The sequence below is a fragment of the Puntigrus tetrazona genome, chromosome 7 (assembly GCF_018831695.1).
Source record: "Puntigrus tetrazona isolate hp1 chromosome 7, ASM1883169v1, whole genome shotgun sequence".
In the NCBI taxonomy this organism is placed as follows: domain Eukaryota; kingdom Metazoa; phylum Chordata; class Actinopteri; order Cypriniformes; family Cyprinidae; genus Puntigrus; species Puntigrus tetrazona.
The window spans coordinates 4,302,331-4,318,028 of NC_056705.1; the positions used below are offsets into that span (position 1 = coordinate 4,302,331).

Below are 15,698 nucleotides of genomic sequence, written 5' to 3' on the forward strand. Positions count from 1 at the left end.
AGAACTTAAATATAAAAAGAATTGCTTTTATTTTTATTACCTTTTAAATAAAAGTTTAGAAGAATAAATGATCCAGATACAGATTTTAAACCACCCCTTTGTAAATTTCCTACCATAAATCTATTTTTTGTAGTAATACGCATTGCTAAGGACTTCATCTGGACAATTTTAACGGCGATTTTCTGAATATTAATTTTTTTCTCCCTCCGACCTTCAGACAGTTGTATATAGACTCATACCAGCAGCGGTTCCCGTGACGATGGAGGCGATTCCAGACGCCTGCGGTCCACGACCCTCGGGGGCTCGTGATTGGCTGCTGATCCTCTGCTTTAGCTCCGCCTTCTCCGACTCCAGCTGATCGATGTCGGCCTGCAGCGCATCCATGGTCTCCTCAAACTCCCTGCAGACAGACGGAGGCACTCATTAACCCGTTCAGACCGGGCTCAGCAGGCGGAGGCAGAGACTCGTACTTCTCCTTCTTCTTCAGCAGGGTCAGAGCCTCGTCCAGTTTGGTCTGGATCTTCTCCACTCGCTCGTCTGCGTCTCTCGTCGACGTGTCCAGCTTCTTCTCCAGTAAACTCAGACGAACATTGGCCTCGCTCAGCTCCTCGCCCTAAGAGATCGGTCACACACACACACACACACACACACACACACTTTTAAACTATATTACACACTGTATGTGTATGCATGCATTTGAAGAGTTCGGATGTGAGTGCATCTGACATTTTTGTTTAAAATGAGCTTTCCTTTAGGCTTTCACCCTATGATTTATTAGAGTATAACGTGTCTGGACCTTGATCTTGAGGGATTTCTTCAGCTCTTTGATGACGGTCTCTCGGTCCTCCAGCTTGTTCCCCAGACCCTCGGCGTCGGTCATCTCGGCTCTGACTGCGGCGGCGCGGATCTCCACCGGCGGGCGCTGCACAGAACACACACAGAGCATCAGAGCAGGGCATCGTGGGACTGACTGTGTGTGTATGTGAGTGTGTGTGTGTGTGTGTGAGTGTGTGTGTATATGTGAGTATGTGTGTGTGTATGTGAGTATGTGTGTGTGTGTGTGTGTATGTGAGTGTGTATGTGTATGTGTGTGTGTGTGTATGTGAGTGTGTGTGTGTGTGTATACCGGGCGCTGTGGCCGCTCGGCGTCATACTCTCCCTCCTGCATGGCAGTGGCCATCTTGTTCATGGTGGCGATGACAGCGGCGCAGGTCTGACGCAGACACTCGAACGCATTGAGTCCATGAGAGCCGAACACCTGCGTCACACACACAGCGTTAGTGACTGAGAGCCTCTGGGCGCTCAGAGTGTGTGTGTGTGTGTGTGTACCTGATCCACCGCCTTGAACAGCACATCTTCGATCTTGAGCGGCGGCAGTCCCTCAGTCTCGGCCAGCGGAGCGATCATCTGAGCTCCTGCCGCTGCTACTTCCTGTAGGACCGCCACCACACGGGTCAGCTGCTTCCTGCAGTCAGCCAGCGCCTCGCCCACCTGCTCACACACACACACACACACACACAGACACAGAGAGAGAGAGAGACACACACACACACACACACACACACACACACACACAGAGACACACACACACACAATACCAAAACATTACAATAAATATAAAAAAAAATAAAACACTAATCAACAAACAAACACAAACTCAGAATTCCATTCAAATAGCATTATTATTAAATATAAAATTGACTCACATCAAGGAAAAAATTACAATGACAATCAATATTGATTATAATAATATATTTAATTTAGCTATTTTTAAGACAGATATACTACTATTGTAATACTACTGCACTGTAAACTAAAACTAAAAATTTCACAAGAGATGTATTTATTATTTTACTGCAGAAAAATGAGCAGATCATTTCTTCTGAGCTCTTCTGGCTGGTTCACACTGAGAGGCACGGGTCAGTACAGGTCAGGCAGGTCAAATAAAAGATGCAGTATACCCCGAATGACTGCTGAATATAACACATTTTCAAATAGATGCTATATTTATAAATAAACCGCAGAATTTCAGTTGTAAACAACTACACCTTGTGTCACGCCAAAAGTGATGATTCTAGTCGACCAATCAGGTTTATGCAATTATGAGTTTAGCTCCACCCATTTAGTTTGCTATTTTGATACCATTCCACGACTTCTGTACTGAAGCGTTTTCACAAACTGATATTTGAATGTGTGTGTGAGTGTGTGTCTGTGTGTGTGTGTGATCAGACCTGAGCAGGGTAGCTGGCGCAGCAGGAATCCCCGGGCGTCTGTTCCCGGCATCCTCCGGCGGATCTTCTTACAGAACTGACCGATGTCTCCACAGGAAGTGTCTAGGTCCTTCAGGAGCACAGAGAGCTCGGCCACTTCCTGTCCCGGCTGCAGGAAGGCCCGCAGACGGCCGACCTCTGACCCCATGCAGTCCAGAGCGCTCTGGGTGAACTGCAGGTCACAGATCAGTGTGTCACTGAGTTATTCAGAAACCAGCACCTTCTCTTTCACGCAGACCATTGAAACTATAGTAATATAAAGCATAATATTAAATGCTTCCTTGGCAACTGAATGGAAACTAAAATTCATTTTTTAAAACAACAAATTTTGGATACTGCCTAAATAATCATATTGTAAAGCAAACAAATGAATGAACGAACGAATTAATTACATAGAAAAAAAATTCCCAGATCTCAAAATGAATGGTGAAAATAATTTGAAGTGTTTCCTGACACAGTGTTGTTCGGCGGAGGACGGTCAGTACCTTGATGTGATCGGTCAGCTGCATGGTGCAGTCCTCGAGCTGATCTGACAGATGAACACTGTACAGTTGCTGTAAAAACCACACAAACATACACACAGTCACTAACAGCCTGCAGAGCCTGACTCCTGAGTGTGTGTGTGTGTGTGAGAGTGTGTGTGAGTGTGTGTCTCTGCCTGTGTGTGTGTGTGTCTGTGTCTCTATGTGTGTGAGAGTGTGTGTGTGTGTCTCTGTGTCTGTGGGTCTCTGTCTGTGTGTCTGTGAGTGTGTGTGTGTGTCTGTGTGTGTGTGTGTGTATGTGTATGTGTCTGTGTCTCTGCGTGTGTGAGTGTGTGTCTCTGTCTGTGTGTGTGTGTGTGTGTGTGTGTCTGTGTCTCTATGTGTGTGAGTGTGTGAGGCGCGCACCTGGTAGTATTTGATGGCTTTGGTGAGCGGCTCCACCTGCACCGTCTCGTCCAGCTGGTCTTTGTGCAGCAGATCGATGAGGAAGTCCAGAGAGCGCTCATGAACACTCATCTCAGAGTAAAGCGTGCCCATGCGCTTATACACCTCCACAGAGCACTGAGACAGAGCCCTGAGACACACACACACACACACACACACACACGTCTGAAAACCTTGCACACTTACACATCAAAGTACATGTACAAACAGTGAGATTTTGATGATGATGATGATGATGATGATGACGAAGGACACCCACAGCTGGTATTTGTGCAGCGTGGCCTGGAGGAGTGTGAGGGAGTAAACCAGCCCGGAGGCGAAGCTCAGCTGCTCCCCAGCGGCTCCTCTCAGTCCAGAGCGCTCCGGAGAAACACCGCTCAGGTCAAACTTCTCCTGCGCCTGTTTACTGACCAGCTCCGCCTGCGCACACCACCACACACATTCCTACTACAGACATCAGTATATACATAGAACAAGTGTGCTTTTCTTTCTGTAGACAAAAGAGGTTTACTCTAGTCATGGACTACAAATGAATAATATTTCAGAGAACTTGGTCTGAAGTCGATACTAAAGTGAGTTAACGACGTTAAACCCTGACAGACATCAGTGCAGTAACAGCCCTAGAGCGGCAGGGTGGTCTCCGAGTGTCACCTTGCAGATGAGTCTGGGGATGAGCAGCAGCACGAGGATGCAGTCGTGGTCTCCTCCGTGTCTCAGGAACGACTCGGGCATGAAGGACGTCAGCAGAGACACCTGACGGTTCGCTTGATTCACCTCCATCTTACGGAGCTCCATCTCGATGGCCTGCGCGCACACACACACACACACACACACACACACACACACACACACACACACACACACACACACACACACACACACACACACACACACACAGCTGTAGCTGGTTCCCGGGTGTTCGTGACTCATCTGATCTGAAGGCTGACAGTACCTTGGCGTAAGCTTTGGTCTCAGCAAACTTGATCTTGAAGTCGAAGAGCTCCGCGGTGGGCTGCTGCAGCTGCTCGGCCGAGCTGCTCTGCTGGTTGGTCAGCTCTCGGTTCACTTCCTGTTCACGCGGCGGAGAAAACATCAGCTTTACTACGGAGGCGTACAGAAGGAGGGAACGAACAGACGCGTGGAGCTGCATGCGTTGCGGTGACCTGCAGGTGAGTGGTGAGCTCTCTGTATTTGCTGATGGTCTGCTGATAGTCGGCCACCGTCTCCTGTGCCGCCTCCACTCTCTTCTGAGCCTCTCGAACCCGAGCCCCAGCCAGATCCAGCTGCTCACGCAACTCCAGCTCCGTCTCTCGAGCGTTCTCCTGCAGCTCGTCGTTCATCTCGTTTATCGCTTCCTGAGCGTCAGAGAACCAAGATCAACGTTCACCACGGTCATGATTCAGACTAGAAGACTCTACGGCGATTAAACCCCAACCTAAACTACAGACTACACCTTTAGTGCCTCACCAGGTCACTGACGGTCTCTCTCAGCTCCCGCACTTTCTCTTCCAGATCTAAGTTCCTCTCCGTCAGAGTCTCCACCATCTCCTCGGCTCCTAAAGCTGCATCCACCTGAAAACACACACAATATATCATACCCGTGTCACAAAACAAACCCCAAGCTTTAAAATCATACACATTTTTATGACCAACTGATGTTTTTGTGACGACTGATGGAATAAAGAGGTCGTCTTCTCTTTACTGCTCGTTAAAGAACCAGATAAACATCAGAAGATACAGAACAACTTCCTGAAATCAATCATGTACTCCATCATTGATTTAACTTCAGAAAGACATCAATAAAACAATAACATCACATTTAATTTAATGACCATGAACCTAACACTAGACCATAGATGTGGCGTTATAATAAATACATTTTATCATAACAGAGCCTTGTGTGCAATTTAAATGTTATAAATCACATGAATGTAAGTAATAAGCAACCCAGGAATATAAAACATCATCATGGACATCACTCGGGGTCAAAGCTGAATAATCTCTCCAGATGTTTGTTCTGATAATATCTGTCTGAGACGCAGCTATTAGAAAATCTGGAATCTGAGGGAGCGAAAAAATCTAAATATAGAAAAAATCCTTTAAAGTGAAGAAAATGAAGTACTTAGCAATGAATATCACTAATCCAAAATAAAGTTCTTATATGTTTACGGCAGGACATTTACAAAATATCTCTATAGATCATGATCTAGGAGAAAATGCTGATACAACGTATTGTTACAAATGCTTCTGTGACTCACCACTGATGGTGTGTTTTATGAGACTTTTATTCCTTGAAAATGAAAAAGACAGGTACATACCCGGTTGCCTATATATTCAAATGAATCAAAGTGAATGGAGTAGAGTCTCAAGCTTGTGAATGAAATGAACCCCACACACCCAGCTCTGCTCGTGTTTCTCCATCTAACCTGCTCCTTGAGCTCGTCTATGGTGGCTTCGGCCTGCTTCATCTCCTCCTGCAGCTTCTCCTTCTGCGCTCTCAGAGTCTCCAGCTCAGAGTTCTTCTTCTCCATCTGTTTCTGGAGCTTCACGTGCTCCTGCTTCTCAGACGACGACAGATCCCTCATCCTGAACACACACACACACAGATGAAGGTGCTGAGCACATCTCAGGAACATGCAGGAGAACACACACCTGGGCTGGATTCAGTGTTCAGGATTAAATTCAGTGAACCACATCAATGACTCGCTGACTATAAGCTAGATGAACAGATGGGCTTCCTGTAGTAACACTAACTGTACCAGAAATGTTGTAAAGTGGGTATTATAATTCTTAAGATTATCAGGCAGCACAGACAGTTTCTTTTGAAACATGCAGGAACTAAGGAATGGTTTTTCTGAAGATGCGAGCCGGTGTTGTACCTGACCAGGGCCTCCTTCAGCCGGCCGTTCTGCTCCTCCAGCTGCTTGGCGTGATAGCTGGAGGCGGCTCCGTCCGAGCCCTTCTCCTCGATCTCGTGCTTCAGGATCTCCAGATCCATGGTCAGCTCCTCCACCTTCTCCTTCAGAGCCTCCACCTCCTGCTGCAGGGACTCGGCCCGCTCCTCGGCCATCTCTTTATCCAGCGTGGCCATCTCGATGGCGTCCGCCGTGTCGGCCATCTCCTCCATGTAGCGGTCTTTGGCCTCCAGAGCCTCGCGGGCCTCCTGCGCTCAGACAGCAGAGGAGCTCAGGCCTCGATCGGTGACACTAACCTCACCTTACTCACATTATAGAGAGGATAAAACAGCCATAGCATGAACAAACACCTATTTAATGATCAAACCTGCACTTGAGGCTCAACTGAACAGTAAAACAGACATCATCTCTCTCCATGAAGTGTTTATCTTTACTTTTTCTTAAATTTTTCCATTTAATTTTTTTCCTAGTTTTAATTCTTCTGGGACCTGTTTTAATGGTTAAACTAAATTGTATCAATCAAAAAGTTTGAACGTGAAAGACATGAACAAAACATAATGAACGTTTTTAAATAATTTAAAAACACTTTTATGTTTCAGAATCCTGTGTTTTCCAATGTATTTTTCTGGATTCCATTTTAATTATTAAGTTTAATTATTACAAAATAATCAAAAGCATGCCTTCACAACTTCAATGAAATCTCTTTTAATTTTCAGATATTCTGTTTTTGTGTATTTGGTGTAATGCAATATGTTCATGTGATTCTAGTTAAAAAAAAAAAAAAAAACATTTTTTCACACACTGTACATTATTGTTAGAGAAAGGAATATTTGCTAAATTACATTTCAGTGATAAAAAAAGGTTATCTAATTAACTGAAAAATTCAATTTATTAAAGTCCCCTGCTTTATTTTTGTTTGTTTCTTCAGTCAGAAATTGTCCAAAAACTGAAACAATTATTTTTTAAATGGTACAACTTAAAATCAAACAAAGAACTTTTTAGAGCCCAATGCAATCAGTTTATTGTTACTAAACTTCTGGATCTTGTTTTAAAGCATAAACTGTATGATGTATAATTAATTAAAATCATGAAACCTATCTCTTATATTTTCCCAAATTCTGTGTTTTTTTCTGGATCCCTTTTAGCTGCATGTAAACAATCATTTATCATTGATTCAACAAATTTTGTAAAACGTGCAAAACTTTTTTTTCAGATACTGTCTGCTCTGAATCATCTGAATCCAGTGCCTGTGATTGATGACTTCTGGCAGTGTGTGACTGATGTGAGTGTGTTCTGTCTTCAGCACCTTCTTGGCCTCTTTCAGCTGCTTCTGCAGATCGTTCTGCTGCTCCTGCATCTTGTTCTTCCACTCCTGCAGCTGCTCCAGCTGGATCTTGTGCTTCTCCATCTCCTTCAGCTTGGCTTTATCCTCCGAGCGCTTCATCCGGAGAGTCTCCAACTTCTCCTCCAGGTCCTTGACTTGAGATCGGAGACTCTCCTCCTCCTGCACGCACGCACGCACACACACACACACCTTTAACTGTACTGAACATCTCTGAAATGTGTCAGAAGTGCATAGATCATGCTATTGTTTTGTGTAACATGATGGTGGCGTGTGCCGAAGGTCAAAGGTCGCTGACCTTGCTGGGGGTGGCAGGAGGAGGGGCGCTGGGTGTGCCGCTGGGCTGTGGGACGACAGGAGCTCCCAGTGCAATCTGGGAAGACGCTGCAGACTCATTCTCGGCTAAAACCGACTCGGAGAGCCCCGACCCTCCAACAGAGGGACGACCCGCCTGCGGACAAACAGAAGAAGTTAATCTCAAGCCGATGACCACTCCATCACGTGCCTGACCTGTGACCTCTGACCCCAGCAAACACACACAGTGCTCACCAGACCCCTGACAAGCGTGCGCTTCAGTGACCGGTCTGTAGTGTCTCTGACCCAATTCACACCTGCATTTACTGTGAATCTCAAACATCTGCTGAACGATGCAAAACAAGTCAAAGGCATTAACATCTGTCAGATATAGGGCTTTTATTAAAGGAATAATACAAATCAAAAACAGAGATTTGCTGAAAAATGTTATCAACCAAGACTAGGATGGGTTTGTTTCTTCATCAGATCTGGAGAAATGTGTCTCTGCGTCAGTGTCTCAGTAATGGAAGTGAATGGGTGCCGTCAGAATAAAAACATCAGAATAATCCACAGCGCTCCGGTCCATCAGTGAACATCTGGAGAAGACAGAGGATCAAACTAATCCAGCTTTAAGACGTTTTAGAATCCACAATCCACAATAACTTAATCAGGAGAGAAATATACACAGACCAAAACAGTCCAAACCAGCTCTAAACAAATGTGGCTGGATTTTGACGTGAGACACAAGCTGCACTTTTTCACTGGAAGAAGAGTTACTATGGATTATGGCCTTTAGTTAAAACATCTTGATGGGTTTGTTTCATCTTCTGTCTTCTCCAGATGAACTGGAGACCTGTGGATCATTATGATGTTTTAATCAGATGTTTGGACAGCACCCATTCACATCCATTACAGAGACAGGATGTGTTTACTCCTCTACTGCAGCTGTAAAGCAGGCCAGCCATGCTGTGATGAACGGTGAGGATCTCCAGAAGCGTGTGACCGTCCCGAGAGAGGGTTAGAGATCTGGGACGTACCATGATGAGAGAGGGGAGGGAGCTGGAGCTGGACAGACGGCCGGGCGTGGGCCACTGCTACGACCAATAAACAACACCATCACACATCAGCCTGGCGCTCGCCTCCATACACAGACCAACACTACCCCCTACACCACCTCACGTCTAATCACCATCAGTTCAGTTCAATAACAGAGTCAGTGATGCAGAGGACGGGATTCAGCCGTAAGAGACATTATTCAGCTCAGGTTCTGTTCTCATCCAACAGTGTGCATGAAATCGGTAATATTACTGCTAATCAGAACATTTCAGTGCAGTCAAAGTGAGAATAAAGCAAATAAATAAGAGTTGAGAGCTGAGTTCGGATGGGAATACTACAGCATATGTAGCTGAACAAAACAAAGGGAACGTTTTCTAAAAAAAAAAGGCGGAAAATCTGCGCTCATAAGCCTCGTTTACGCGTGAGAAAAGCTCCACGTTTTGTGATCTCCAATTTGAATCTCAAAGAGTAAAAATAGAATTCCATTCCGAACACAGCCCTCCATCGGGACAGACATTTCCCAGAATGCTTAGCTGCAGTGTGCAGGCTCACCTTGGTACTACGACGTATAGGAGGCTGAGGGAGGAGCACAAAACACACACACACACACACACACACACACACACACACACACAGAAGAATACAGAGAGAAGAGGGAACAGGTGAAGGGGTTGCACAGAGAAAACCAGCAGGAAAGAGATTTTAACAGAGAAACAGAAACACTGCATGAACGGATGGATGGAGATCGGCAGAAACAAAACTACTTCAGGAAATGAACTTGATCCCACAACCACTATGGAATGGAAACTCGTCTCTGCCATGAGATTAAAAAAGAAAGCATTGTTTTTCTTCACAATTCAAAGTTTCTTACAAATGCAGGTTTTCTTACGAGACACAAAAGAGAATAGAGTGCTTTAAACAGAGCTGCGAGAGTTAAACTGAGAACCGTAAGATATAAGTTCAGGATGGGGAGTTACAAACAGAATTGCGATCAGGAGGGAAAGTCGCATTTCCCTTTTCTTTTTTATTCGGTGGCAGAAAAGTGTTTTCATAGAAAGGTCACTGATGTGAACTGGTCTGGAGATGTTTAGATTATTATCTATACGCTGTATGAGCGGTGATTTTGCTGATGATATAACTATGCACTACGATGGATATCATAACATCAAAGGTTTTAAAATATGTGCTGAAGTAATGGTTTCTGTGACTGAAGAAACACAACGGTGTGGATCATCTCTACCTGACCCTAACGCTAGCGCTCTCTAGTCTATCAACTTCTTTTGATTTATTTAAAAAAACGTATGAAAGAAAAGCACATTTGCCCCCTTTACAACACTCGGTTTCTTTTGGTTAGAAACGTTACAGCCCCTACCGCCCCTGTCCTCCACTAGCTGATCTCCTCTGAAGGATGCTGCTCTGAGACTCTGTGAGAACACTGTGACGTCTTTATCTTCAGTCAGACGGAGCTGTTTGTGACGGAGGTGACAGGAAGGGTGAGCATGCAAGCAGTCGGTGTTCGAGTCAGACGCTGGGACTTTACTCCACAAGAAGCACCAAAAATAAACAGACAGCCACTCGGAAAATAAAGAGTGAATGTGAACAGAATGTGCAGTGCTGTGCTCAGACACACGAGCTGAACCCAAAGAGGACTGATGTGTACCTTCTTTGCTGTTGGAGTCTTTTCATCATGTTAGCAAAAACAGCCAAACACACACAAAAACCTTCAGTTCCATTCATTTATACAGATCAGCCCCACACAGGCCAACACAGAGCATCTTAAGAGTCCTTGCTTTCACTTTATTTTTCATTTCTTGTACGTTCTTTGGAAGGCTACCTCTAAAATCTTTTTTTTTTTTTTTTGTAATTGGAATAAAAAATAAATATTAGACAGAAATGCATTTTAATGAACTGCAAAGGCTACATTTCATTATCTGTTAAAATAAATAAATGTATTAATTAATTACATCTATATAATAATTTATTAAATAAATAAATCACAAAAAGCACAAAACAAATCTGTTAGAAATTTAAATAAAATGGAAAACAAATAATACTAATGATAATAATGAAATTCAAAAATGTAGACTGAAATCTCAGGCTGGTTCATACCTGCTTAACAGATTTTGGCGTCTCCTGGACTTCTGTAAGTTAAAACGAGAGAAAAGGAAATGCATCACGTGTGATTAAACGTCACGAGTCACCTCGTAGCATGTGAATATAACGGCATGAAAGAACCGGAGACGCTCGCACCTTTCCTGAGCAGCTTGGCCACGCCTGAGTCAGGTGTTTCTGGAGAAGTAGCGGAGCTGCCTCCTTCATCGATGAGCTGAATCTGAAGAGAGAAAGGAGAGATCGTGACTCACAGCGGTGTTTCCTCCTTCCCTCGGAGGACGTTCACGGGCCTGGTGTCAGGACAGAGAGGTCTGACCGTGACCGGGTTATACTTCAACTCACACAAATCTGACGATTTCACAAGATCTGAGATATACTACACACATACTGCTATTTTCATGCACTGGTCCAATTAGAAATGTGGGTGTTTTGCTTTAACAGCATTTCTTCTTCAGACTGGAGGGGAAAAACCCTCCAAAATCTGCATCTAGAGGTTTTATTACACTTTATCAATCTGCATCCGTAAACAGAGTAAAGTCTGTGTTGACTTCCTTCCCCTCTGTGTTCTGAAGGACTTTTATATGTTCACAATCTTTACACTAGTTTATATGTAACATAGTATTCCTAAAAAACTGTGAAAATGCATTTATTTCAGCGTTTTCTGATTTATTGGGTGATAAAGAGAAGTCCAGAATCCCCTCTGAAAAGCATTTAATACATCGACAAAATTAAACAGGAAATAGGAACATGACATCTTCTAGTGTCCAAATGAATACCCTGGAAATATATGCAGATAACTGAATGTGTAATTATATAAAGCCTCTTTTGCATAATTGCGACCCATGGCCACAAATATAGCCATAAGGATGCATTTTTCGCTAATAAGCTTTCCACTGATATATATATACACACACACACACACCGCTGATGATTGCTTCTGTGCTCCAGGCTCTCTGTCATAATGTACTATTGATGATTAAACCCTGGAAGTAGTTATACACTAGTTATCTTTAAACCTGCAGCTCCTCTACAGCGTGTCCGTCTCAGGTTCTAGTGTATTCTTACCTGAGACTGCCTGACGAATATCCCATGGTTCTCCTCACAGGTGAAGTAGCGTTTCCCCTGCACCGTGCCGTCGTTCTTGCCCTTGGCTTCATCCAGGATGACACCCACCCATTTCCCCGAAGCGAAGAGGGTGGCGCCGATGTAGGCCACGGTCCCACGCTGACCTTTCCCAATGACCTCCACCAGAGAGCCCACCTTCACAGGCTTCCCGCCTCCGTCTGAACTCATCCTGCTGGCCACAGCGCTCGGCAGCTGAACACACACACACACACACACACACACACACACACACAGACACACACACAGACACACACACACACACACACACACACACACACACACACACACACACACACACACACACACACACACACACACACAGACACACACACACACACACACACACACACACACACACACACACAGACACACACACACACAGACACACACACACACACACACACACACACACACACACACACACACACACACACACACACACACACACACACACACACACACACACACACACACACACACAGACAGACACACACACAGACACACACACACACACAGACACACACACACACACACACACATACACACACACACACACACACACACACACACAGACACACACACACACACACACACACACACACACACACACACACACACACACACACAGACACACACACACACACACACACACACAGACACACACACAGACAGACAGACACACACACACACACACAGAGACACACACACACACACACACACACACACACACACACACACACACACACACACACACACAGACACACACACAGACAGACACACACACACACACACAGACACAGACACACACAGAAAAAAATATGCCATTAAAAAAACAATAATAATAAAATTATAGATGTCTAAGCTAATTTTTTTCATTGATTTTATTTCATTTCGAAGTGGAATAAAAAATGTATAAAACAAATAACAATAATTACAAAAAAGATTAATATAAATAATGAATACAAATTATAATAGTATCACAAACTGAAAGGCAACTTTAACCTAAACTTATTACAATTAAAACTTAAATATTATTAAATTAACATTAATTAAAATGTGTCTTGCCAAATTATTAATTACATCCAAAATATTGATTTCTTTACATAATGTGTACGATGTATATTTATTATAATATATATGCATGTATGTATATATTTAAGAAAAATTTGTTTATTAAACATATTTATAATATGAAAGAAAATAAACTTCTACATAATTTAACAATATATATTGTGTGTGTGTGTGTGTGAGTGTGTATTTATACATATATATATATATATATACACACAGTATGAAATAACTGAAAGCATTAATAAAAGCCATATAGGCTAGACTTTGAAAATATAATAAAAATGTCAAAAACACAGAACTAGTCTTTAAAATATTACATAAAATATAGCCTATAAAACATAAATATAAAAACCATAATAGTATGGTAAAAAAAATCCCATCGCTAGCACTAGTCATTGGATTAGATTTGTCTTTTAATATTCTGTATCTGCTGATGACATCGAATCAGGGTTTTGTTCTGGAGCTGAGGGAACGGTCATGTGCTTCTCCAAACAAACGCTCTCTGTTAAGAAAGCGGCGAGGACCCGATCACGGCAGACCCGGCGCTCTGGAGACGGAGATGTACTGGACCGCAGCGATCCGGAGGAAGAACCGAGGATCTCCAGCGAGAACAGAGAACAGCGTACCAACACGGTGAGCTCCTCACACATCACAGAGAAGATTCAACCGCACCGTGAACAAACGACCAGTACAAACTAAACCGTAAAACCTGATTAAAGCGAGCTGTCAGATTTAGTTACTCATTTATAAACCACACGACTACTTCTAGTCACTCACCCAAGGAGTGCATGAGTTCCTCCGTGCCATGGACATGTTTGGCTTAATTTCTCTTGATTGTCAGGAATAAGCATCTGCTGAGTGAACCGTAGCGCAGACGCTCACAGTGTGGACTACTGAGTGCTCTAGATATACTGTCATAAGACCCACGCCCTCGGCAAAAACATGACGGGACTAACCGCATCTCGAGAGAGGCCTAACCACTCATTACCAAACATGTGTCCTACTTTTAACCTTATTTCTTTGCACACAGCTAAGCGTCGGTGGCCTTTATTTAATTTCCAACCATGAAACGGGCAGATCATCATATCTCTGGAGCTGAACAACACAGGGCCTTAAAGAAGAAGACGCCTAAAGAAAGGTTTGCCAAGAACACGATTCTGAAAGGATGTCGAGATATGTGCCTTGACTTACAAGCAAGCAAACTTTGAGAAAAAAAATTGAATAGCATTTTTAAACGGGCACACAATACTACTGAAGGAAGGAAAGGTGAGAGATTCCTCTTTAAATACACTTAGCTTCTGCCGAGGATTCAAGTATCTGAACATGAAGCCAGATTTAGACACCAGACAAGCCATAGGGCTTTAAAATGAAGATATTATAGAATAATATGATCTTATGGTATCCTTAAAACTTTTAGACAAAGTAATTTTTCTTTGTCGTCCCCTACAGTGGATTATTCAGTACATGAATACACGTACATTTAGTATTTTAATATTTTGATTCATGTTAATCTTACTTCAAAACTGACATTATTTACCCAGGGAAGCAATAGCGTAATTTCGTAACTTTAAATAAAAACACACACTTCCGTTATTGTTGGCGGTTTATAGGGTTCATCGTGAGTCTAAAGGCTTACGTCTGATGTGGATTGCTGTGGTTTGGGAGATGAATGAGATTTTTATTCTGAAGATCACGTTACAGTTGACCTTAGCACTCTAATTAAGCAATGTGCATCACCGTTAAAATGGACATTTCGGCTGAAAGTTAATATTGAGTTAGAAAATGAAAACAACGCGAGGGTCTGGATAGAGCTGTCCAGCTGTAAACACGAGCACATCCGGCCGACTGTCAGGCAGGGATCATTTAGCATTAGCTGTGATGCTAACCGGCCGGTCTTTAAGAAAACACCGTATGTTGCCCCTCGGCCGCTGAAAAGAGTCGGGAGTATGTCCTGAAATCACATTACACGCGTTCAGTGCCTCAGTGAAGAAGATGTGCTCACGTTTTGATGTTTTCTGTGTTTATTTTCTCGCTGAGGTGAACTGGGCGCAGTCTCGCCCTACCGTTTCCTCGGCAACCGCTGCTGTTGTCAGGGAAACGAGCGGTTTAATCGCGCGCTTACCTGTAGGTGAGAGCTCTAACAGACAGCGGCTGAGCGCGAACGGGCTTCCGTTTGTAAGGTTTGAGAGTCGGAACGAACAACGGACAGCAGCGCTCCGTTCACCGGACACCGAACAACATTTCTCTCGGTCACTTCCTGATCGGGTCACGTGACGCTCAGCGGCGCCTCTGATTGGTTCCAGGACTCCGCTCTCCGGCCACACAGCCCTGGTCAAAATATTTTTTTCGTAATTTTACTTTTAATGCACTTATGTGCTCAGTTATGTCTCATTATATATTTATGTACTTTTTAAAAAAATGTACGAATTCATTTAAACGGCACTGGTATTTTGGCGTTGGCTGCACAGACACTTCCGGTTAGTTGGACGTCTACCGGGACAATGACGTCACTAAACGCGCTTTATTATCGAAATACTGTTTTTATAAATCGAAACTAGAAACAGGTTTAGTCCTTACAACACAAATA

General features: G+C 43.6%; 1 protein-coding gene across 1 annotated transcript in view; it reads right to left on the bottom strand.

Moving 5' to 3' along the window:
• dctn1a (dynactin 1a) overlaps nucleotides 1–15,390 on the bottom strand; it is a 21,081-nt gene extending 5,691 nt beyond the window's left edge. The window contains 23 exon segments of the mRNA XM_043243406.1: nucleotides 240–400; nucleotides 471–613; nucleotides 797–922; nucleotides 1,127–1,258; nucleotides 1,330–1,505; nucleotides 2,244–2,442; nucleotides 2,756–2,824; nucleotides 3,158–3,326; nucleotides 3,456–3,616; nucleotides 3,848–4,000; nucleotides 4,149–4,265; nucleotides 4,360–4,551; nucleotides 4,664–4,768; nucleotides 5,623–5,782; nucleotides 6,076–6,359; nucleotides 7,418–7,615; nucleotides 7,752–7,904; nucleotides 9,356–9,379; nucleotides 10,464–10,481; nucleotides 10,913–10,944; nucleotides 11,054–11,135; nucleotides 11,981–12,232; nucleotides 15,234–15,390. Of these exon segments, the coding sequence (XP_043099341.1) occupies nucleotides 240–400; nucleotides 471–613; nucleotides 797–922; nucleotides 1,127–1,258; nucleotides 1,330–1,505; nucleotides 2,244–2,442; nucleotides 2,756–2,824; nucleotides 3,158–3,326; nucleotides 3,456–3,616; nucleotides 3,848–4,000; nucleotides 4,149–4,265; nucleotides 4,360–4,551; nucleotides 4,664–4,768; nucleotides 5,623–5,782; nucleotides 6,076–6,359; nucleotides 7,418–7,615; nucleotides 7,752–7,904; nucleotides 9,356–9,379; nucleotides 10,464–10,481; nucleotides 10,913–10,944; nucleotides 11,054–11,135; nucleotides 11,981–12,208 (3,082 nt within the window). The 5' untranslated portion in view covers nucleotides 12,209–12,232; nucleotides 15,234–15,390.
• Nucleotides 15,391–15,698: the final 308 nt, after the last annotated feature.